The sequence below is a fragment of the Choloepus didactylus genome, assembly GCF_015220235.1.
Source record: "Choloepus didactylus isolate mChoDid1 chromosome Y unlocalized genomic scaffold, mChoDid1.pri SUPER_Y_unloc1, whole genome shotgun sequence".
Taxonomy (NCBI): Eukaryota; Metazoa; Chordata; class Mammalia; order Pilosa; family Megalonychidae; genus Choloepus; species Choloepus didactylus.
This window is the reverse complement of record NW_023637624.1, coordinates 4,505,809-4,531,237: the sequence shown is the minus strand read 5'-3', so window position 1 is coordinate 4,531,237 and position 25,429 is coordinate 4,505,809. Positions and strand designations below refer to the sequence as shown.

The window sequence follows — 25,429 nt, the reverse complement described above, 5'->3', positions numbered from 1 at the left end:
TTGTTACTGTCAGTGTCACCTCACTAGAATGTAAAGTCCATGAAAGCAGGGATATTGTTTGTTATATTCACTGCCTTATGTATGCGCAAGTCCTCAAGAGCCCATGGCACAGAGAAGGCACTCAGTAATATTTGTTGAATGAAAGACTGAATGAGCTCTCCAAGTCTCGTCAGGTCTTTCCAATGAAGTTATTTAGACTGAACAAATGCATTATGGATTCCCAAAATATTTCTTTTCTATTCAACAGTTATTATTGTTTTTACAGGTGATCGATTTCAGAAAGTGGAATTAGCACTGACAGGGACGGGATTTCCTGTCCTGTTACAGTTTGATCCAGGAAAAGTCCTTAATTTTGCACCTTGTTTCATGGGTAACCGTTCAGAGCTTCTGTGTAGTATACAAAATCGATCCAAATTCCTCCCTGTGAAATACCGCTTCCAAAAAACAGCACATTTTAAAATTGATCCTGAAAGAGGGAAGATTGATGAAGGATGTATCCAGGTAAAATAATTTTTCTTTGCTTTCACATTGCTTCAAACAACACTTTAAAACTTGCTAAAATGTTATGCAGAGGATAAAAACTACATCTGTTCCACCAATGTTAGTAAATTGTACTTCTTCTGTGGCCTAGTTATCTATAATTTTCTATTGGCACTCATATAGAATCCATAATTACATAAGGGCCTGTACCTGTCAAGCACCAGGAAAAGTATTCATCATTGTAGGAAATGTAAAGTTCTGTAAAGCAATTCCTGCCTCCAAGACTTTTCCAGTGTAGTAGTGGAGTACACTGTAGTATAGGAGTATAAGATATACACAGCAACAGGTATGATTTAAGAAGAATGTAAAATATGCTAAAAGAGAACTGTAAACAAAGTGATATAAAAACTCAGAGGACAGAGTCTTTACTTTCAGCCCAGGTAGAAAGGTCTTTATAAGAGAGTAGCATAGGAGACAGGTCTTGGAGGTTGAACAGAATTTTAAAAGTTGACTAGTGATATTTACTTAAGTAGCCTAGGAGTTGTACTGTTGGTGGAAAGCAGAAAAGAAACTGGATTATCAAAACAGTGCCTAACATGTAATAGACATTTGTCATGATTTTTTGACTGGACTTCATCCAAACCCATCCTTAGTTGGGGCAGTCTGTCATTTTGTGAGTCTTGGTGCAAGGCAGGGCTTCACCTCCTACTGTGTAAACAACTTCTCCTGATAGTTACACTGCCTGAACTTTAGACACATAATCTAAGATTGGTTCATTGGATGCTGCCATCAAGAACTTTTAAATCTGGAGTTAAGGAAGTGGTGAAGCAAAACGAGTTTAGAATTTTTCCTGACAGCTACGGTGGTGGTGCCAACAGTGGATCTCTAATCTCATGGCCAAGGTTTCCTTGGTTTCCACCCATATACCAAGCATTGTTCTCCAGTTCCCATCAATTTTTTTGTGTTTCTCACAATCCTTCCAACAAATTCATTTTCAGCTTGAGATCACAAGAGTGGGTTTGCAGCTTTGAACCCTAACTGGTACCTACGAATTCTTAATAAAAATTGACTTGCCCAAGTACCACTGCAATTTTATTGTCCTGAAAACTAACAGTAAATCCTATCTATCTATCTATCTATCTATCTATCTATCTATCTATCTAATCTTTTATCCATCTATAGTTGTATTTTGTATTGGACATAAGGACTTTATTAGAATTATTTGTAGGATGCTAGAGATGAAATATTGAGGAATACTATTATGGGGAGGGCCAACAGCACAACTACACATATGGCTGGAGAGAAGAAAGTATTGCAGGAATTAGTCAGTTTCCAGTTTGGTCTCAGTCTACTGAACCTGCAGGGAGGTAGTGGAAAATAAAGGTGGGAGGTTATGGATGCAGGATCAGATTGTTGGAGGGTCTTGCAGCCTGGGATGAAGAGTATAGACTGTGTTTAGTAATCCTTGGGAATCCACTGAAAGTTTGTGAGTGGCATTTCAGGCAGTGGTATATAAAAGTGATTGGATAGGAAAAATATTTAAATCAAAAATATCTTCTAGGAGGCTACCATAACACCTAAGAAAGATGTGCAAAAGGCTTGGAATAACGTGGTAGCAGTAGAAGTTGAAAGGAAGAATGAAATGAAATGACCTATATCAGTGAAAGTTAAGGAAGATGAATTTTTCTCATCTTAAGAAAAATATGGAAAATGTATTTAATAATGAGAACTCTTTAATCGTGGGTTTTTTCCCCTTAGAATATAGTGATTTCCCCATACTGGAGGGGCTTCAGCAAGGAATAGAAAACTAATTGATAGTGATCTCTTAGATGAGTTGAAGAATTTCAATGGAGGTTACTGTCTTAGGTTGACTTTCTCAGATTCAGACCCTAAGATGAATGAGGATTCATGTGTAAATGATTTCATAAGGAAATGCTCCCAGGTGAGACTGGTAGGGGACAGGATAAGATGGAAAGGAGAAAGGAGGGTGCCAAGAAAGTGCAGTACAGACCAAAGATTCACAGCAGGGAAATATTCAGCTGGATCCTGACAGAGAATTCTGGAGTATGAGTTACAATTTAGGGATGTCCAGACTTGAGGCAAAGGAGCTGGTCTTTCATACTCCCTTACCTGAAAGTCAAAGATGAATTACTCTAGGAAGCGGGAGCTAGAAACCCCTAGGCACTTCTAGATACCTGCTCATGCAGGTAAAAATAACTTCAGTAGCACAAGGGCAGCCCTTAGGAGAATCGCTGGGGCTAGATATTGGAAGCAAAAGCTCACAGAACAGGGAAAGGTTGCAAAAAATCAGAAAATGGTATCTGAGAATATCTAAGTGGAGCACCCAAATTTTCTTCTGCTGTAGCAGTTAGTCATGATTAATGAATATTTGGTGTAAAATGCAATGTTTCAGTGACCTTGAAAATAGGAATTCAAAGATTTCTTTATCCCAGGAGTCTCAGAGCTCTTTATATGCTAATATACATAGTGCATGCCCAACTGAGGGTTATCAAGAATTCCTAAATATATTTGCCCTTTCCCCACTTATATAATTTTTGGAGATATGAAATAAATGAAGGGATTGGAACAATCATTAGGGAATTCTGTGGCTTTTCCATTTCTGCAAAAAAGGCTGCTCTGCTGTTATTTTGATAGGGATTGCATTGAATCTGTAGGTATCTTTGGATAGTACTGCCATCTTAGCAATATTAGGTCTTCTAATCCAAAAACATGGGATATCTTGCCATTTATTTAGGTCTTCTATAATTTCTTTCAGCACTGTTTCGTAGTTTGCAGTGTACATGTTTTTCACCTCCTTGGTTAAATTTATTCCTAGTTGATTTATTCTTTTGGATACTATTGTAAATGGAAATGTTTATTTTATTTTTGGATTGTTCATTGCAGGAGTATAGAAACACAACTGATTTCTATGTGTTGATCATGTACCTCACAACATTGGTGAATTCATTGATTAGTTCTAATAGCTTTTCTTGTGGATTATTTGGGATTTTCTAAATATAGTATCATGTCATGTGCAAATAGATATAGCTTAACTTCTTCCTTTCTGATTTGGATTCCTGTATTTCTTTTTCTTGCCTAATTACTCTGACTAGAACCTCCAGTACAGTATTGAATGTTAGTGCTGAAAGCAGGCATCCTTGTCTTGTTCCTGTTCTAAGGGAGACAGTTTTCAGTCTTTCACCATTGAGTGTGGGTTTTACATAAATGACCTTTATCATGTTCATGAAGTTCCATTCTATTCCTAGTTTGTTGAGTATTTTTATCATGAAAGCTGTTATGTTTTGTCAAATACTTTTTCAGCATTTATTAATATAATGTATTTTTGGTCCTTTATTCTATTAATATGGTGTATTACATTGATATTGAGATGTTAAACCTAGGATAAGTTACACTTTCAGGATTTATGATCCTTCTATGTGTTGCTGGATTAGATTTGATAGTATATTTTTTGATAATTTTTGCACTTATGTTCATAAGGGATATTGGCTTGTGTTTTTTTTCCTTGTGGTGTCTTTGACTGGTTTTGGTAGCAGAGTAAAGCTGGCACCATAGAATGAGTTGGGAAGTGTTTCCTCCTCTTCAGTTCTTTGGAAGGGTTTGTGAAAGACTGATGTTAATTCTTCTTTAATGGGTTGGTAGAATTTACAGTTGAAGTCATCTGGTTCTAGGCTTTTTTTTGTTAGTAGTATTTTGATTACGAATTCAACCTCTTTACTTGCTATAATGCTATTCAGGTTTTCTGTTTCTTCTTGGATCACTTCCAGTAGTTTGTGGCTTTTTAGGAATTTGTCCATGTTATCTAGGTTATCTAATTTGTTGGCATACAATTTTCATCCTATTCTTTTGTAATCCTTCTTACTGCTGTAAATTGGTAGTGATATCCTCTCTTTTATTTCTAGTTTTAGTAAATTGAATCTTCTATTTTTTATACTTGGACATTCTAGCTAAAGGTTTTTCAATTTTGATCATTTCAAAGACCAGCTTTCAGTTTAGTTGAATATCTCTATTGTTTCCTATCTCTATTTCATTTATTATAGCACTAGTCTTTATTATTCCCCTTCTTCTGCTTGCTTTGATTTTAGTTCGTTCTTTTTCTAGTTTTCTAAGGTAAAAGATTAGGATTTTGATTTGATATTGTTCCTCTTTTTAAATATATTCCTCTTTTTTAATTCATGGCTATAAATTTACTTCTAAACACTGGTTTTGCTGCATCCCCTAAGTTTTGGTATGTTGTATATTAGTTTTCATTCATCTCAAAGTATTCTCTAATTTCCCTTCTGATTTTATCTTTAGTCCATTGATCATTTAGTAGTGTATAGTTTAATTTCCACGTATTTGTGAATTTCCCACATTTCCTCCCATTGTTGGTTTTAAGTTTTATACCATTGTAGTTACAAAACATACTTTGTATGATTTCAATCCTTATAAATTATTAAAGTTTGTTTCATGGCCTAGCTTAGGTCAATCCTATGTTGCAGGTGCACTTGGGAAGAATGTACATTCTGCTGTTGTTCGATGGAGTTTCCTGTATAGTTTAGGTCTAGTTGATTTAGTTTGTATTTCCTTGTTGACGATATATCTAGTGTTTCCATACATTTTTAAAAATGCGGTATTAAAGTCTCCAACTATTGTAGCTGAATTGCCTATTTCTCTATTCATTTATGTTGGTGTTTTTTCTTAATATATTTTGGAGTTCTGGCATTAGGTGCATATCTGTTTATAATTATTCCATATTCCTGATGTCTTGACTCTTTTATCATTATCTAATGTCTTTGTTCATGGTAACGTTTGCATGACATACCTTTGCCATTCGTTTACTTTCAACTTAATTGTGTCTTTGTATCTAAAGCGGGTTTCTGGTAGGCAATATATGGTTAGATGTGTGTTTCCATTCTGTATGATCTGCCATTTGACTGCAGTGTATACTCAACAGGTAATACAATTATTGCTAAGTTGAGATTTATATCAGCCATTTTGCTGTTTGTGTTCTATAATTCTTACGACCTTTGTGTTATCCATTCATTATTAACTTCTTTTCCATTAAATAGATATTTTGAAATGTACCGTTTTAATTCCCTTGTTTCCTTTACAATAGGTTTCTTAATAGTTGCCTCATACAATTGTTCTTTAAATCAGATAGGAGGAGAAAAGCATTACAAACAAAAGTATATCTATACAGTCTTTTATATTTCCTATATAGTTGCCTTCACCAGTACTCTTGATTATTTCTTGATTATTTTGTCTGGATTTGAGTTACTGTCAAGTGTCCTTTTATTTTATCTTAAATGACTCCTTTTAGTATTCTTGTGCAGCAGGTCTGCTAGTGACATATTTTTAATGTTTTATTTATCTGGAAATGTCTAAATTTTGACTTCGGTTTTGAAGGATAGTGTTTCTAGTTACAGAATTGTAGGTTGACAGTCTTTGCTTCAGTACTTTGAATAGGTCATCACACTGCACACTAGACTCCCAACTATAGTAGCTATAAAAACCAACCAATGAAGAGGGAAGAACAGGTTTGAAGTTCTTTAAAAGTCCTATCCTCAGATAATTGTCCTTATTTGTTCTATCTGGCAGCTACCACAGCTGCAAGGCTGCTATTTTTCAAGACTGTCATAGAGCTGGAGAGAGGATGGGCTTAGAGCAAGTTGGAATACCATGAGGCTCACTGTTTTTTATTTTTTTTTTCTTAAATACTCCTCAGATTTTTCCAGGACTTCAGTTAGTGTCCAGATTTCTGAAAAACTTATTTGATAATTTTTTTGTCAGTGTTCTCTTTTCTTTCATGGAGGGCAGATTTTTGGATGTTCTTACTCCTCCATCCTGGAAGTATTTCAGTACCATTGTCCATAATTTTTCTTATTGTATTCTCCAATTATATGTATCTGAGAGGTTAGTCAATGCTGTATGTGTTGTTTCTAAAACACTTTCATGTTACTGTTTGAAGTGACTTTCCTTGAAATTGTGTAATTAATTTTTTTTATTTCATTGAAACCTTTTTCTAACAATATAACATTAGTTACTTTTCCTCTTCTTTTTTAGAATGTGAAGTGTTTTTTTATTCCACGTCAAGTTGGAGTTTTTAAAGTGAAGCAATTGTTAGAGATTATTGGCTCAGTGGCAGATGAAAATTTGCAGATTTCAATGAAACCTTTTCATCATATACATTTAGATTTCAATAGCATTTGCAAACCTGCCATCAAGAAAGTTGTGATGAAAATTAATCCTGGTATGCTCTCATGGATGCACCCCATTTTTTTGTTATTATATGATTGTGTTAAAATACTAATTGCTTATCTATGTACATATAAAATGTGGTCTAATTCAGTAGTCTCACCTTTTAGTATACATCACAATTACCTGGAAGGTCTGTTAAAACACAGATTGCTGGCTCTCATTCTAGCATTGATTATTAAGTAGGTCTGTGGTAGTGCCCAATAATTTGCATTTCTGACAAGTTTCCAGTAGATGTTGATTTTGCTGTTCTGATGACCACACTTTAAATAGCACAGACCTAGTCAACTATAAAAGCCATTAAAAATTGTAATGCTTTTTATGTTTTATACTTTCTACATTTTTGTTGGAGTCTGCAATATAATTTTTTTTACCATTCCATGGATTTTATTACAGCTGCTGTTTCATCTAATCCTCAATATTCTTCTATATACTGACCCTTATGAAATTGGTAATATTCAACTGTTTTTAACCTACAAAAATTTCAGTTTCATAGGGGCTAAACTAACCCTTCAGATTATCATGCAATTTATGTATGCATGCATCAGTGTGAGAACTTCTGTTTTGTGTAGGTCCATTTATTAAATGAATTATTTGTATTTTCTGAATGTGTTTGCTTGGTTTGGTGCTTAGCATTTAAGTTAGAACCAATGATCTTGTGTACTAATTAATTCATGAATATTGATTGGAAAACTGAAATTCAAAAAACCATACATAATAATAATATTCAATTCTGTAAAAGGTATATCCCCATTGGTCAGTAATCCCACGGAACAATTTGTGGTTAAAGACTTGGCAAAAAACAACCGTGCACCTGTAGCAATGCTTCAATCAGCTATGACAGACATTCACAACCATTACTCAAGTAAAATATTAATGAAGGATGCGCTGATAGCCTTTCCCAATGACCGAGCTGCCAGATCTGGAGACAACAAAAATTTCAGGTAATTTCAAAATTTTAATATTGTATATTTAAAAACCCAACATTTTGAAAGACAAATGATCAACACAATATGCAAAGCTCTGATCAGATCCACTTTAACAAACAAATTATAGCAATAATAGTAATAATGATGTTTTCTTTTCCAAAATTTTTTACATGAAGGGAGTTGTATGTTGAACACCACTGTATTTGCTTTATCTGATCTACTGTGTACTCTACTGTGTACTTGCCAGAAAGTGAATGTTTTACCAGATGCTTCTTAAAACATGCTGCATACAAGTATAGAATGATGGATATAGTCAGTTTTGAAACTATAACAAAGCCTCAGAGTTGTCATGTTCATTAAGTATGGCTTAGAGCTTGAATTTATCTAAGTAAAAAAAAAAGTATACTGTAAAGTCAGTTGTCATCATATTTATCATTGTCTTTGTTCAGTGACCCCAAGGGACATTTCCAATAACCTTCACCAAATTGAACTAAATCCTCCCCAAATAGTGGTTTTAAAAACTGGTGGTAAGCCTCAATTTAAATGTATTGAGGGCTCAAGGAAATAAATACACCGCCAATGGTTAGTGAGAAGTAATCCAGACATCCTGAGCACTTTTACCGGTATCTAAGCCCAGGGATGGTTTTTACACATCTCAGACTGACATGGGTTTCTTTTCTGCCTGCTTGTATGCTACTAGTAGGCTTTCTCCACTAGCCTCTTTCCCTTTGGTGAGTCATTAAATAGCCTTGAATTTGCAGGCAAACCATTTGATTTTTAGGCCATAATTGTTTTATTATCCACAACCGAAAATTTCTGTATTTTTCTGTAGTCTTTCTTATTATGTTACTTTACAAATTCCTTCTACATCAGGCTTTGCCTTTATATATATATATATATGTAATATGTATGACAAGTCCTTTATATGTACATATATATATTCTATTTGACAAGTACTGAAAAATACGGAAAAGTAAAAATCACCCAGGCTCCGTTTTAACTAACTTTTTAGCATAAGAATGTAAAACCCATTCCTCTTTCTGGCTCATTGCACCCATCCTATCCTGCAGAGCTTGAAACTGGTTTTTTAGGCATCCTTTTCAACTATTTCTGTGCTTATACAAATATGTATAGAGATAATATGTTTACACTTTATTTATGCCAAAATTAATATTAATAGACTAACTCAATATTAATTAGACAATCTAAGAATGCCAGAATGTTGTTTTTTGAAGAAAGCTAATCATTTCCTATTTATTCCATGCCATAATTAATTTTCTCAATGAACTCTTCCATACTAATAAACAAAATTTAGCCCAATTCTTTTCTAGTTAGTGATTAGTAACTTTATTTAATGGAATTTTGTAGTGTGTTAAATTGTTGGTAAATATAATTGTTGTTTTATTTTAATACATTTTACCTTTTCAATTTTTAAGAAGATAAATGAAGAAAATAAGGTAGGAATTTTTTTCTAGTTTTTGTTCATTGCAGTATGCCCTGTGCCTAATACAGTGTCAGACAGATGGAGGCATTTAATAAATATTTATTGAATAAATATGCGATGAAGAAATGTTTTGTATACCTAGTAATTTTGTCCCCCATACTTTGCATATTTGAAAGTTATTCCAAACTGCAGAGGTATTTCTTGATGTTAATTCTTTAAAGAGCTGATAGGCATTAAGATATGTTAGTCAGTTCTCTGGCACTTAGAGCATTTGCTCTTCTACTTCTTTCCAGTTTCCTTGTTACCTAGAGGCTTTAGAAATAGGTTCTAATAGTGATTAAGGCTTCCAGAGCCTGAAGGGAAATTTAAATATAAAAACGATCTTTGAATAGCAAAGCATTGTTTCTCTTACTGTCTCATTCTCTTAAAGACTAAAGTCAGTGAAAGCAGTCTTACTGTAAACACCGAGAAACTGCTGAAAAAAGGGAGAAATAATATATTAAATTTAATCTGATTCTGGAACTAATAGCTTTATACTTGTGAGTGAACTATTGAGGGTGAGAATCTTGATGATTAACAACATGTGCTGAGAATAGAGGTAGACCAAAGCAAAAAGGCTTGATAATTGTACTTTTTCTATTTTATTGAAAATATGTGGTAGCTGCAAAGAAAGGGGATGAAAGCAGATGAGTGAATATGAGATATAAAGTTGTTCTACATTTCTTTTATGGATTGTTTTCTCTGTATACATTTATTGTTTATGGTTATTTCATAAACTCTGAGGTATTAAGGAAGTATGTTGATGCTATTTCATGAACTCTGAGGTATTAAAAAAGTAGCATGTTTAACAAATTATTCACTATTCTATATATTGTTTCTAACATATCACAATGATTGAAAAACAATTAACTTTTATGAACTACTGATTTGATGCAGAGCTAGTTCTTTGAAGTCCTGTCTCTAATCTAGAACTCTTAAAATTGCCTGGTTGACTTACTCCTTAAAGGTAGGCTTAGTGTAAGTGCCATTAGATCCCAATGACTTTAGGAAGATGACATTTTCTCTGCTTAGAGTAAGACAAATTTAGCTCTCCCTGTAGCTCTAGATTGAAAACTGTCATGAAGAGAATAGAAATGAAGGCAAAGACTAGAATTTGCTGACTATTACATGTGCAACACCTGGCATAGAACCTGGTTAGTAGACACTCAATAAACATTGATTTGATAAATGCACATATGTATATATAACCATATTATGTCCCTATTTCAGGACAATTCTCACAAAGATTCCAAGATATAACTATGTGGATCCTGATTTTGCATACACTAAATTTGAAAAAATGGAAAAGAGAGCACACCAAAACTACTACACAGATTATATTAAATATTCAAGAAATACGCACCTGAAGAAACAAGCACAGAGGTAAAGTTCACTTCCTTATATAATATGAAAAAAATTGTTGTGCCTAAGAGCCAGAATTTTTTTATTTACTCAATTTATTTTTTATTTTTAGTGATTTAAGTAACATTTTAATATATGAAAAATCCAAACATTGAACTGCTTTAACCTCATTTGTTTCCTTTGTTACTTTTTGATTTGAGATGTCTTAGATGGGTTTTTCCAGAAGCAGAGCCTGGGACCAGGGATTCCAGTGCAAGTGATTTATGGAGAGTGTGCTCTCAGGAGAAACCTGTATGGGATGAGGGAAGCAGGATAAATCAGGAGAGGGAGCTGAGGAAGGATGAGTTTCAGATAATATTTGCCCTCAGACTAATCCCCCAGGTCCCTGGAACCTAAATAATACCACACAATTATTCTTTTCTTGAGCTAAAGGGCCCTATCTTTCGTACTCCATATCCAGTGGGTTTTCTCTTGGTGCAGTGCGGGTGGGCATAACTTCCTGGATGAGGTGTTAGGGAAGGGGCTCCCCTTAGTAGAGCAATTTTCTGCAGATGAGTGCAGTTGTCTGGTTAAGTTCATATGAGTGGGACACCAACAGCATGCACTATAAGGAACTATTTGGATTTACAAATATGCAAATGTATATTCTAAAGTTGATGTCAGTTTGTTATTATTATTCTTATTTTGATAGGAAATGCATGTTTTTGTATAATGATATAGACATAGGCCTACAGCCAGCGTCAGGTCTTAAGTCACCCCACCTCTCAGAAGGGGAAATAGAAGAGGACATATCCTCGGGAGAGGATGAGATCAAAGCTAAACAATTGCTGAGTACCAAGAATATAGCATTCAAGGAGGCGGAGTCCCTGAGAAGAAAGGCATGTATACTATTTTATATTTTTTATGCCATGTGAATTCTTAAAACAACTTATGCTAACAATAAACAGTTAACATCAATGCTGGAAACATTCAAAAAAATTGTGATTTGTCACAGATTCTCGAAGGACTTAAATCGGACCCATCCACGCCCCAAGAAAAACAAGATTGCAGTCTAGTTTTGACACCAAAGGAAATCCATCAAGTAATTGTTGGTAAGAATCTAGAAATCATACTGTGGCTTTTGTTTTTTTTATCAGGTTTTTTAAAATAAAATTTATATTCCATAAAATTCACCCTTTTAAAGTATGCTAGTAAATGAATTTTAGTAAATTTACAGAGCTGTGCAACTTTTCTCTCAATCCAATTTTAGAATACTGTCATCACACTCATGACCATATATAGTTACTCCCTATTTCCACCCTCAGCCCCAGGCAACTATTAATTAATTAACTTTTTCTCACTATTGATTTGCCAATTCTGAACATTTCATATAAATGGAAACATATACTATGTGGTATCTCATATATTGTTTCTTTGACTTAGTGTAATGTTTTTGAGGTTCATTCATGTGGTAGCATGTCTCAACACAATTCTTTTCTATATCTGAATCGTACTCCATTTTATGGGTATATCTACAGTTTGTTTATGTACATTGCGATGTTTCCAGTTTTGAATTAGGAATATGGTTGCTATGAACATTCACGTGAAAGTCAATGAGTAACATATGTTTTCATTTCTTTTGGCTATACTCCTAAGAGTGGATATCTGGGTTGTATGGTACATTTATATTTAACTTTTCATGAAACTTGCAAGTTGTTTCCCAAAGTAGTGGCACCAAGTCACAATCTCACTAGTGATGGATGAGGGTTCCGGTTCCTCTACATTGTCACCAATACATGTTATTGTCTTTCTTTTTGATTATAATCGTACTAGTGAATGTGTTGTATTTCATTTTGGTTTTGATTTGCATTTCCCTAATGAGGAATGGCATTGACTGTCTTTTCATGTGCTTAATTATCTATTTAAATTTATAACTTCTTTAGAGAAATGTCTTTCAAATCATTTGTCCAATTTTTAATTCAAAGATTTGCCTTGTTATAGACTTGTAAGAAGTCTTTATGTATTCTGGATACAAGTCCTTTGTTAGATTATGATTTCCAAACGTTGTTTCCAAGTCTGTAGCTTGTCTTTTATTTTCTTAATGATGTCATTTAAAGTACAAAAGTTGTTAATTTAGATAGAGTTGAATTTATCAGTTTTTTTTTTTCTTTTCTAGATCATGCTTTTGGTATGATGTCCAAGAAGTCTTTTCCTAACCCAAGGCCACAAATATCTTCCTTATGATTTCTTCTAAAAGTTTTTATAATATTTGTTTATTTTTGTATCTGGTATGAGTTAAGGGTCTAAATTCATATTTTTTATATGTGACTATCCAATCGTCACAGCACCTTTTGTAGAAAATACTAACCTTTCTCATTGAAATGCCTTGGCACCTTTGTCAAAAACTAATATATGTCATAATTTATTTCTGAATTCTCAGTTCTGTTCCATTGCTCTTTATATCTATCCTTATGACAGCTCTGTGCTGTCTTAATTAGTGTAGATTTATAATAACTATTGAAATCAGTAAATCTGAGTCCTCCAAACTTGCTCTTCTTTTTCAAGATTGCTTTGACTAGTCTGAGTCCTTTGCCTTTCCATATAAATACATAGGATCTTATCAAGATTCACTGTGGCTGTCTTGTTCTCCAGAGCTCTCCGTTAATTTTCTGGCTCCTCTGAGAGTCTATTGCTTGCCCCAATAAGTATCAAGACCTCAGGTCAAAATGTTGAACTTCCCTGAGTGTTTGCCACTGAAATCACTAACATTTTTGGTAAGCCCTGGGTATGGAATTTTCTTCCCCCTGCCCCAATTAAAGTCATTCTCCTCCCACTGCTCTGGTAGCATGTCTGCAGCATAGGGCTGGCTGTAGGCAACCAGAGCAGCCCTAGGCTAACACCCAGACTCACTATTCTTACAGAAATTTAGTAGATATTCTTGAATAAATGGTTCTCAATTTGTTGAGTGATCTGGTCAATTTTCAGAGTCTTTAAATGGTTGTTTTTGAACACTTTTTCCAGTTTTATTGTCACATTTGGGGGAGAGATTTATCAAGCTCCTCACATAGCCATTCTAGAATTCCCAACCACATAGCTTTTTAAAATATAAGAGATTTATAGTCATATGTCACATTTTTTAAACTTCAATTTCATTAGAAATCCTGCTGGTTTTGCTTTCTTTCATATATGCTTACACTGATAGCTAATTATCTGATTTAAATGGTTAAAATTCAGTTTACCTATAGCATAATACAGAGACTTGAGATTTTGGTTCAGTGTCCCGTGGATTTTCGTTTTAATTTTTTAAACTTTTTATTTTGATATACTTTCAAAATTACAGGACAGTTACAAAAATAATACAAAGCCCATATAGAGAATTCCGACGTATCCCCGTCCCCTCAGATACCCAGATCTGCCAATATTAACATTTTGCCACAGTTTCTGTATCCTCTGTCAGTCTGTCAGTCTTTCTAACTGTCTACCTATTTATCGGTCCATTTTCTGAACACTTGAGTGTAGGCTGAATACATCATGCTCCTTGAACATTTAATATGGCCATGTACATTTCCTAAGAACAAGGATATCCACTTATGTGAACACCTTAAGTGTAGTTATCAAGTTCAACAAATTAAACATGAATATAAAGCTTACAGCCTATTTTCTAATTTGTTCATATGTCCCAATAAGGTATTTTTGAACCTTTCTCCTTCCTTATATTAGATCCCATTTAGGATCATGTATGCATTTAATTGTCACGGTCTCTGTAGTCACTCTTCCTTTTTTTAATTGTAGGAATATACATGCAACATGAATTTTCCCATCTCAGCCACTCCCTGTGGGATTAATCATATTCACGAAGTTTCAGTGCCTTCACCACCTTTCATTACTAAACATTCCCATTCCGCCAAAGAAACCCTATACCCATTATGCATTAACTCTCTATTACCCCTGCTCCCCACCTCTGGCAACCTCTGGCTACCTTCTGTCTCTATGAGCTTACATTTTCCCTGACATTTTCTTTGTAGTTACCATGGGGTTCAAGTTTATCATCCTAAGTCTATAATAATCTTGTTTGCTTTGATACCAACTTAACTTCAATATTATACACAAACTATGTTCCTATACCCCTCCATCTCCCCACCTTTACATTATGAGACCAAAAGCACTGATTTATTGCTACATTTTATTCATTTGCCTTTTAGATCCTGTAAACATTAAAAGGGGAATTACAAACTGAAAATACAATAATACCAACATTTTTATTTACCTCTGTCATGACACCAGAGATTTTTATTTCTTCATGCAGCTTCGATCTATTCAACTTGCAGAATTCTCTTTAGCCTCTCTTGTAGGACGAGTCTAGTGGATGAACTCTCTCAGTTTTTGTTTATCTGGGAATGTCTTAATTTCTCCTCCATTTGTGAAAGATGATTTTGCTAAATATAGAATTCTTGGTTGGCATTTCTTTGCTTTCGGCACTTTAGATATGTCATCCTCCTGCCTTCCTGCCTCCATGATTTCCAATGTGAAATCAGCATTTAATCTTATTGAGAGTCCCAGGTATATGGCCTGTTGCTTCTGTCTTGCAGCTTCCAGAATTCTCTCTTTATCTTTGGCATTTAACATTTTGATTATTGTATATCACAGTTTGTGTCTATTTGGGTTTATTTTGTATGGAATTCATTGAGCATCTTGGATGTATACATTCATTTCTTTTGTTAAATTTGGGAAGTTTTCAGTCATTATTTCTTTGAATATTCTCTCTGCCTTTTTTTCTCTTTTTTCTCCTTCTGTGACTCCCATAATGTGTATATTGTTGTGCTTGATGGTGTCCCACAGGTTCCTCAGACTAAGTTCACTTTTCTTCTTTCTTCTTTCTACTTCTCAGACTCGATGCTTTCAATTGTCTTATCTTCTACTTCATTTATTCTTTCTTTTGCTGGCTCCAATCTGCTGTTGAACCACTCTAGGAAATTTTTAATTTCTATTGCTGTGTTCTTCAGTTATGTTGGGTTCTTTTTCATAATTTCCATCTGTCTATTGATAGTCTCTTTGTGTTCACGTATCTTTTTCCTGATTTCCTTTAGTTCTTTGTCCATATTTTCCTTTGGCTTTTTAAGCATATTTAGGATGATTTTTTTAAGTCTTTGTCTGGCATGCTCCAGGTATGGCCCTCCTCATTGATAGTTTCTAATGCTTTAATCTACTTTGCCTGGACCATAACTTCCTGTTTCTTCGTATGTTTTGTAACCCCTTGTTTAAACCTGGACATGTTGATATTTTAATATGTTGTCATTGGAATTTAGACTCTGAGGCATCTGTTGCTTAAGCTTGTATCCAGCTAGTGTTATGACAGCACTTTCCTTGAATGACAGGAGCTAACAAAAACAAAACAAACGAATGAAATAGGAAAAAAGAACCACCTTTTCTAGTCTGTGCAAATTGATCAGTGCAAGTGTTGTCCTTCAACGCTTATCCATCTGATGAGTTTAGAGAATAGCTCAAGGCCAAAGTGTAGCTGTCTCCCTTATCCTTTCTTCACATATGTTTTGTCTTAGGCATGTGTATGTGGCCTTAGGAATTCCCCCAATTACATGGATATGAATGCTCCTTCTTCACTATGAAGCAGTTTCATAACAGTTTCATAATTCTGTATGTTCTCCAGCCAAAAATCCCTTGTCCCAGGCAACCATGACTTGAATACTTTCCTACCGCATTCTGCTGGAAAACTCTGTGAGTTGCCTTCTACATGCAGGGCAAGTTGTAGGACAGAGTGCCTGCCATGAATGTCCTGGCTCAGTCCCTCAGGCTGCCACCACACATATTGGGCCAGACATACATGTTCCCAGTATGTGTACAAGGATTACTCTGCTTTCTCCAGAACCAGGACCACAGATCCACACTGGAATTGTGGCTGTTTCTGTTCCAAGCTAGTCAAGGAGCCACAAGATCCTACTGTTTTTAAATTGTCTTGTTCTTGATTTGGCACTTAATTTTGGCACTTGTTACTGCAATCCTTTATCTGTTTCCTGGAGCTTTGAGAAAGATGCTTTTGCCAGTTCTTGCTGGTTGTGCAAAACTTCTGTGGGGGGACAGAACCCTAAAGTTTCTCTCTCTACCATCTTGATTAGGTTTCTGTGGGTTTGTGTGTGTGTATGTGTGTGTGTCTGTTTGCTTGTTTCAGGAAGTCAGTATGTGTAATAGAGTAGGAAAGCTCTGTAGTGAGACCAAACTGGGTTTGAGTCTTTGATTCTGCATCCTACTAGCCCTGTGACATTAGGGTTCATGTCTGTGAGCCTCAGTTTCTTCATTTGCAAACTGGATAATTTTAATATTATCTACCTCAAAGGATGGTTGTGAGAACTAGTGGGATAATGCAGATAAAGTGCTTAGCTTTATGTGTCACACAAAGTAAGTGCTTAGAAACTGTTTGCGAAAGTTCTTCCATAAAATGAGTATTCTGCTTTAGGAAATGCTTAATGTCATCCTTTGATTTCTTTACCCCTCCAGTCATTTGTACATAATAATTGAATGTCTGCCATGTACCAGACATAATTCTGGGTGCTGGGGATACAGCAGTGAAGAAAACAGACCAAGTCCCTGTTCTCACAGAGATAACATCTGAGTAGGAGAAAATAACAAACCTGTCAGTATATAATGGGTCAGTGATATACACGATATGAAGAAAAATAAATCAGGATAAGAGGATAGAGGATAATAGGGTGTTTTGTGGAAAGTCTATTTATACTCGTGAAGTTCTCTGGGAGGTATATTTATTAGAGACAAGTATCTCTGTGATGTGAAGGCATGAGACAACTGGGCTGTCTTTGAGTTGGGAAAACAAGTGGCAAGTCCTCCTTACTTTCGCAGAAGTGTTGCACAATATCCCTTCTTAGGCCGTTTTCACCAAACTTATTAAAGGATGATTATGGTTAAAGGAAAAGTGGCTATAGTCCTCCAAAGAGGGAGTTCCCATTTCCTTCTATGCAGGATTGGATGGTCTCAAGGGAAAAGTGGGCAAAAGGTGATTAATTAGTGTGGATGGGCTGATAGCTCTCCAGGGAGAATCCAGCACACAGAACACCAGATACCAACTCTGATATTATTCAGACTAGTGGTGATGTCCAACAAGATGTAAGTCCAGAGACAAAGCAGGGGCTGGTGATAAATGGGATGTCTTCCAAATTAAAAACTTTTGTGCTTCAAAGGACTTTGTCAAGAAACTGAAAGGCAACCTCAATGGGAGAAAATATTTGGAAACCATGTATCTGATAAGCGTTTAACATGCAGAATATATAAAGTAATCCTACAACTCAACAATAAAAAAGACAAACCAATTAAAAAATGAGCTAAACGTGATTAGACAGTTTTTCAAATAGGAAATACAAATGACTAAAAAGCACATGAAAAGATGCTCAACATCACTAGGTATTAAGGAAATGCAAACCAAAACCACTGTTTCATATTATTTCACACTACTAGAATTGCCACTATTAAAAAAAAAACTAGAAAACTACAAGTGTTGGAGAGGATGTAGAGAAATAGGAACATTCATTCACTGCTGGTGGAAATGTAAAATGCAACCGAGACTGTTGAAGATAGTTCTGCAGGAATCTATGTATAGAACTGCCATAAGATCTGGCAGTCCTGCTGCTGGGTGTATAACCAGAAGAACTGAAATCATGGATGTGAGCAGACATTTACACACCGATGTTTACAGCGGCATTATTCACAATTGCTAGAAGATGGAAGCAACTAAATCTCCATCATCTGATGAATGGATAAACAAAATGTGGTGTATACATGCAATGGCATATTATTCAGTTGTAAGAAGGAATGAAGTTCTGGTGCATGTGAAAACATGGATGAACCTTGAGGACATTATGGTGAGTGAAGTAAGTCAGACACAAAATTGCAAATATTGTATGATATCATTGATATAAAATAATTAGAATAAGCAAACTCATAAAGTTCAAATTTAGAATATGGTTTACCAAGGGATAGAATGGGGATAGAGAAAGGGAAGCCGATGCTTAATTTGTGCAGAATTTCTATTTAGTTTGATGGTAAATGTTTGAAACTGAATAGCCAAAACTGTCTTGACAAAGAAGAATGAAGTTGGAAGACTTACTATTCTTGATTTTAAAACTATATTCGCCGCAGGAGCCCACGCGAGTCCACACGAGTCCGCATGAGCTGGCTTGGGGCCTTGGGTGCAACCGGAAGCAGCAGTTTGAAATGACACCTTCAACTCTCGAGGGTGATGGCAGACTGGTGAGCTGTATGTTTTAGTTACTCCTCCAGGAAAGTAGGTAGAAAGCCAGGAACTGCATGGACTGGACACCACAGAGCAATCTGACTTTGGACATACTTCATACAACACTCATGAAAACGTGGAACTGCTGAGATCAGCGAAATCTGTAAGTTTTTGCGGCCAGGGGACCCACGCCCCTCCCTGCCAGGCTCAGTCCCATGGGAGGAGGGGCTGTCAGCTCCGGGAAGGAGAAGGGAGAACTGCAGTGGCAGCCCTTCTCGGAAACTCATTCTGCTGATCCAAACTCCAACTATAGATAGACGGAGACCAGACACCAGAGAATCTGAGAGCAGCCAGCCCAGCAGAGAGGAGACAGGCATAGAAAAAAAACAACACGAAAAACTCCAAAATAAAAGCGGAAGATTTTTGGAATTCTGGTGAACATAGAAAGGGGAAGGGCAGAGCTCAGGCCTGAGCTCAGGCCCTGAGGCGCATATGCAAATCCCAAAGAAAAGCTGATCTCTCTGCCCTGTGGACCTTTCCTTAATGGCCTGGTTGCTTTGTCTATTAGCATTTCAATAACCCATTAGATCTCTGAGGAGGGCCCTTTTTTTTGTTTTCTTTTTTAATCCTTTTTTCTTTTTCTAAAACAATTACTCTAAGAAGCCCAATACAGAAAGCTTCAAAGACTTGCAATCTGGGCAGGTCAAGTCAAGAGCAGAACTAGGAGAGCTCTGAGACAAAACGCAATAATCCAGTGGCTGAGAAAATTCACTAAACACCACAACTTCCCAAGAAAAGGGGGGTGTCCGCTCACAGCCATCATCCTGGTGGACAGGAAACACTCATGCCCATCGCCAGCCCCATAGCCCAGAACTGCCCCAGACAACCCAGTGTGACGGAAGTGCTTCAAATAACAGGCACACACCACAAAACTGGGCATGGACATTAGCCTTCCCTGCAACCTCAGCTGATTGTCCCAGAGTTGGAAAGGTAGAGCAGTGTGAATTAACAAAGCCCCATTCAGCCATCATTTCAGCAGACTGGGAGCCTCCCTACACAGCCCAGCAGCCCAGAACTGCCCTGGGGGGATGGCACTCACCTGTGACATAGCACAGTCATCCCTCAACAGAGGACCCGGGGTGCACGGCCTGGAAGAGGGGCCCACTTGCAAGTCTCAGGAGCCATACGCCAATACCAAGGACTTGTGGGTCAGTGGCAGAGACAAAACTGTGGCAGGACTGAACTGAAGGATTAGACTATTACAGCAGCTTTAAAACTCTAGGATCACCTGGGAGATTTGATTGTTAGAGCCACCCCCCCCCTCCCTGACTGCCCAGAAACACGCCCCATATACAGGGCAGGCAACACCAACTACACACGCAAGCTTGGTACACCAATTGGACCCCACAAGACTCACTCCCCCACTCACCAAGAAGGCTAAGCAAGGGAGAACTGGCTTGTGGAGAACAGGTGGCTCGTGGACGCCACCTGCTGGTTAGTTAGAGAAAGTGTACTCCACGAAATTGTAGATCTGATAAATTAGAGATAAGGACTTCAGTTGGTCTACAAATCCTAAAAGAACCCTATCAAGTTCAGCAAATGCCACGAGGCCAAAAACAACAGAAAATTATAAAGCATATGAAAAAAACAGACGATATGGATAACCCAAGCCCAAGCACCCAAATCAAAAGATCAGAAGAGACACAGCACCTAGAGCAGCTACTCAAAGAACTAAAGATGAACAATGAGACCATAGTATGGGAGACAAAGGAAATCAAGAAGACCCTAGAAGAGCATAAAGAAGACATTGCAAGACTAAATAAAAAAATGGATGATCTTATGGAAATTAAAGAAACTGTTGACCAAATTAAAAAGATTCTGGACACTCATAGTACAAGACTAGAGGAAGTTGAACAACGAATCAGTGACCTCGAAGATGACAGAATGGAAAATGAAAGCATGAAAGAAAGAATGGGGAAAAAAATTGAAAAAATAGAAATGGACCTCAGGGATATGATAGATAATATGAAACGTCCAAATATAAGACGCATTGGTGTCCCAGAAGGGGAAGAAAAGGGTAAAGGTCTAGGAAGAGTATTCAAAGAAATTGTTGGGGAAAACTTCCCAAATCTTCTAAACAACATAAATACACAAATCATAAATGCTCAGCGAACCCCAAATAGAATAAATCCAAATAAACCCACTCCGAGACATATACTGATCACACTGTCAAACACAGAAGAGAAGGAGCAAGTTCTGAAAGCAGCAAGAGAAAAGCAATTCACCACATACAAAGGAAACAGCATAAGACTAAGTAGTGACTACTCAGCAGCCACCATGGAGGCGAGAAGGCAGTGGCACGATATATTTAAAATCCTGAGTGAGAAAAATGTCCAGCCAAGAATACTTTATCCAGCAAAGCTCTCCTTCAAATTTGAGGGAGAGCTTAAATTTTTCACAGACAAACAAATGCTGAGAGAATTTGCTAACAAGAGACCTGCCCTACTGGAGATACTAAAGGGAGCCCTACAGACAGAGAAACAAAGAAAGGACAGAGAGACTTGGAGAAAGGTTCAGTACTAAAGAGATTCGGTATGGGTACAATAAAGGATATTAATAGACAGAGGGGAAAAATATGACAAACATAAACCAAAGGATAAGATGGCTGATTCAAGAAATGCCTTCACGGTTATAACGTTGAATGTCAATGGATTAAACTCCCCAATTAAAAGTTATAGATTCGCAGAATGGATCAAAAAAAATGAACCATCAATATGTTGCATACAAGAGACTCATCTTAGAAACAGGGACACAAAGAAACTGAAAGTGAAAGGATGGAAAAAAATATTTAATGCAAGCTACAGCCAAAAGAAAGCAGGTGTAGCAATATTAATCTCAGATAAAATAGACTTCAAATGCAGGGATGTTTTGAGAGACAAAGAAGGCCACTACATACTAATAAAAGGGGCAATTCAGCAAGAAGAAATAACAATCGTAAATGTCTATGCACCCAATCAAGGTGCCACAAAATACATGAGAGAAACACTGGCAAAACTAAAGGAAGCAATTGATGTTTCCACAATAATTGTGGGAGACTTCAACACTTCACTCTCTCCTATAGATAGATCAACCAGACAGAAGACCAATAAGGAAATTGAAAACCTAAACAATCTGATAAATGAATTAGATTTAACAGACATATACAGGACATTACATCCCAAATCACCAGGATACACATACTTTTCTAGTGCTCATGGAACTTTCTCCAGAATAGATCATATGCTGGAACATAAAACAAGCCTCAATAAATTTAAAAAGATTGAAATTATTCAAAGCACATTCTCTGACCACAATGGAATAAAATTAGAAGTCAATAACCATCAGAGACTTAGAAAATTCACAAATACCTGGAGGTTAAACAACACACTCCTAAACAATCAATGGGTTAAAGAAGAAATAGCAAGAGAAATTGCGAAATATATAGAGATGAATGAAAATGAGAACACAACATACCAAAATCTATGGGATGCTGCAAAAGCAGTGCTAAGGGGGAAATTTATAGCACTAAACGCATATATTAAAAAGGAAGAAAGAGCCAAAATCAAAGAACTAATGGATCAACTGAAGAAGCTAGAAAATGAACAGCAAACCAATCCTAAACCAAGTACAAGAAAAGAAGTAACAAGGATTAAAGCAGAAATAAATGACATAGAGAACAAAAAAACAATAGACAGGATAAATATCACCAAAAGTTGGTTCTTGAGAAGATCAAGAAGATTGACAAGCCCCTAGCTAGACTGACAAAATCAAAAAGAGAGAAGACCCATATAAACAAAATAATGAATGAATAAGGTGACATAACTGCAGATCCTGAAGAAATTAAAAAAATTATAAGAGGATACTATGAACAACTGTATGGCAACAAACTGGATAATGTAGAGGAAATGGACAATTTCCTGGAAACATATGAACAACCTAGACTCACCAGAGAAGAAATAGAAGACCTCAACCAACCCATGACAAGCAAAGAGATCCAATCAGTCATCAAAAATCTTCCCACAAATAAATGCCCAGGGCCAGATGGCTTCACAGGGGAATTCTACCAAACTTTCCAGAAAGAACTGACACCAATCTTACTCAAACTCTTTGAAAACATTGAAGAAAATGGAACACTACCTAACTCATTTTATGAAGCTAACATCAATCTAATACCAAAACCAGGCAAAGATGCTACAAAAAAGGAAAACTACCGGCCAATCTCCCTAATGAATATAGATGCAAAAATCCTCAACAAAATACTTGCAAATCGAATCCAAAGACACATTAAAAAAATCATACACAATGACCAAGTGGGGTTTATTCCAGGCATGCAAGGATGGTTGAACATAAGAAAATCAATCAATGTATTACAACACATTAACAAGTCAAAAGGGAAAAATCAATTGGTCATCTAAATAGATGCTGAAAAAGCATTTGACAAAATCCATCATCCCTTTTTGATAAAAACACTTCAAAAGGTAGGAATTGAAGGAAACTTCCTCAACATGATAAAGAGCATATATGAAAAACCCACAGCCAGCATAGTACTCAATGGAGAGAGACTGAAAGCCTTCCCTCTAAGATCAGGAACAAGACAAGGATGCCCGCTGTCACCACTGTTATTCAACATTGAGCTGGAAGTGCTAGCCAGGGCAATCCGGCAAGACAAAGAAATAAAAGGCATCCAAATTGGAAAAGAAGAAGTAAAACTGTCATTGTTTGCAGATGATATGATCTTATATCTAGAAAACCCTGAGAAATTGACGATACAGCTACTAGAGCTAATAAACAAATTTAGCAAAGTAGCGGGATACAAGGTTAATGCACATAAGTCAGTAATGTTTCTATATGCTAGAAATGAACAAACTGAAGAGACACTCAAGAAAAAGATACCATTTTCAATAGCAACTAAAAAAATCAAGTACCTAGGAATCAACTTAACCAAAGATGTAAAAGACCTATACATAGAAAACTACATAACTCTACTAAAAGAAATAGAAGGGGACCTTAAAAGATGGAAAAATATTCCATGTTCATGCATAGGAAGACTAAATGTCATTGAGATGTCAATTCTACCCAAACTCATGTACAGATTCAATGCAATCCAAATCAAAATTCCAACAACCTACTTTGCAGACTTGGAAAAGCTGGTTATCAAATTTATTTGGAAAGGGAAGATGCCTCGATTGCTAAAGACACTCTAAAAAAGAAAAACGAAGTGGGAGGACTTACACTCCCTGACTTTGAAGCTTATTATAAAGCCACAGTTGCCAAAACAGCATGGTACTGGCACAAAGATAGACATATAGATCAATGGAATCGAATTGAGAATTCAGAGATAGACCCTCAGATCTATGGCCGACTGATCTTTGATAAGGCCCCCAAAGTCACTGAACTGAGCCATAATGGTCTTTTCAACAAATGGGGCTGGGAGAGTTGGATATCCATATCCAAAAGAATGAAAGAAGACCCCTACCTCACCCCCTACACAAAAATTAACTCAAAATGGACCAAAGATCTCAATATAAAAGAAAGTACCATAAAACTCCTAGAAGATAATGTAGGAAAACATCTTCAAGACCTTGTATTAGGCGGCCACTTCCTAGACTTTACACCCAAAGCACAAGCAACAAAAGAGAAAATAGATAAATGGGAACTCCTCAAGCTTAGAAGTTTCTGCACCTCAAAGGAATTTCTCAAAAAGGTAAAGAGGCAGCCAACTCAATGGGAAAAAATTTTGGGAAACCATATATCTGACAAAAGACTGCTATCTTGCATATGTGAAGAAATCCTACAACTCAACGACAATAGTACAGTCAGTCCAATTATAAAATGGGCAAAAGATATGAAAAGACAGTTCTCTGAAGAGGAAATACAAATGGCCAAGAAACACATGAAAAAATGTTCAGCTTCACTAGCTATTAGAGAGATGCAAATTAAGACCACAATGAGATACCATCTAACACCGGTTAGAATGGCTGCCATTAAACAAACAGGAAACTACAAATGCTGGAGGGGATGTGGAGAAATTGGAACTCTTATTCATTGCTGGTGGGACTGTATAATGGTTCAGCCACTCTGGAAGTCAGTCTGGTAGTTCCTTAGAAAACTAGATATAGAGTTACCATTCGATCCAGCGATTGCACTTCTCGGTATATACCTGGAAGGTCGGAAAGCAGTGACACGAACAGATATCTGCACGCCAATGTTCATAGCAGCATTATTCACAATTGCCAAGAGATGGAAACAACCCAAATGTCCTTCAACAGATGAGTGGATAAATAAAATGTGGTATATACACACGATGGAACACTACGCGGCAGTAAGAAGGAACGATCTCGTGAAACATATGACAACATGGATGAACGTTGAAGACATAATGCTGAGCGAAATAAGCCAGGCACAAAAAGAGAAATAGTATATGCTACCACTAATGTGAACTTTGAAAAATGTAAAACAAATGGTTTATAATGTAGAATGTAGGTGGCTAGCAATAGAGAGCAATTAAGGAAGGGGGAACAATAATCCAAGAAGAGCAGATGGGCTGTTTGGCGTTCTGGGGATGCCCAGGAATGACTATGGTCTGTTGATTTTTGATGGATATAGAAGGAGCAAGTTCACAGAAATGTTGCTATATTAGGTAAC

At 36.3% G+C, this 25,429-nt stretch overlaps 1 protein-coding gene across 3 annotated transcripts in view; it reads left to right on the top strand.

The window, feature by feature from the left end:
- CFAP47 (cilia and flagella associated protein 47) overlaps positions 1-25,429 on the top strand; it is a 455,597-nt gene that overhangs the window by 28,596 nt on the left and 401,572 nt on the right. For all 3 annotated transcript variants that reach the window (XR_005215040.1, XM_037824716.1, XM_037824715.1), the window contains exons 8-13: positions 266-501; positions 6,544-6,730; positions 7,478-7,679; positions 10,378-10,530; positions 11,201-11,387; positions 11,504-11,600. Coding sequence is in view for 2 of the 3 variants with exons in the window: in XM_037824716.1 (XP_037680644.1) it covers positions 266-501; positions 6,544-6,730; positions 7,478-7,679; positions 10,378-10,530; positions 11,201-11,387; positions 11,504-11,600 (1,062 nt within the window). In the remaining variant the exon portion in view is untranslated. The remainder of the gene's footprint in view (positions 1-265; positions 502-6,543; positions 6,731-7,477; positions 7,680-10,377; positions 10,531-11,200; positions 11,388-11,503; positions 11,601-25,429) is intronic.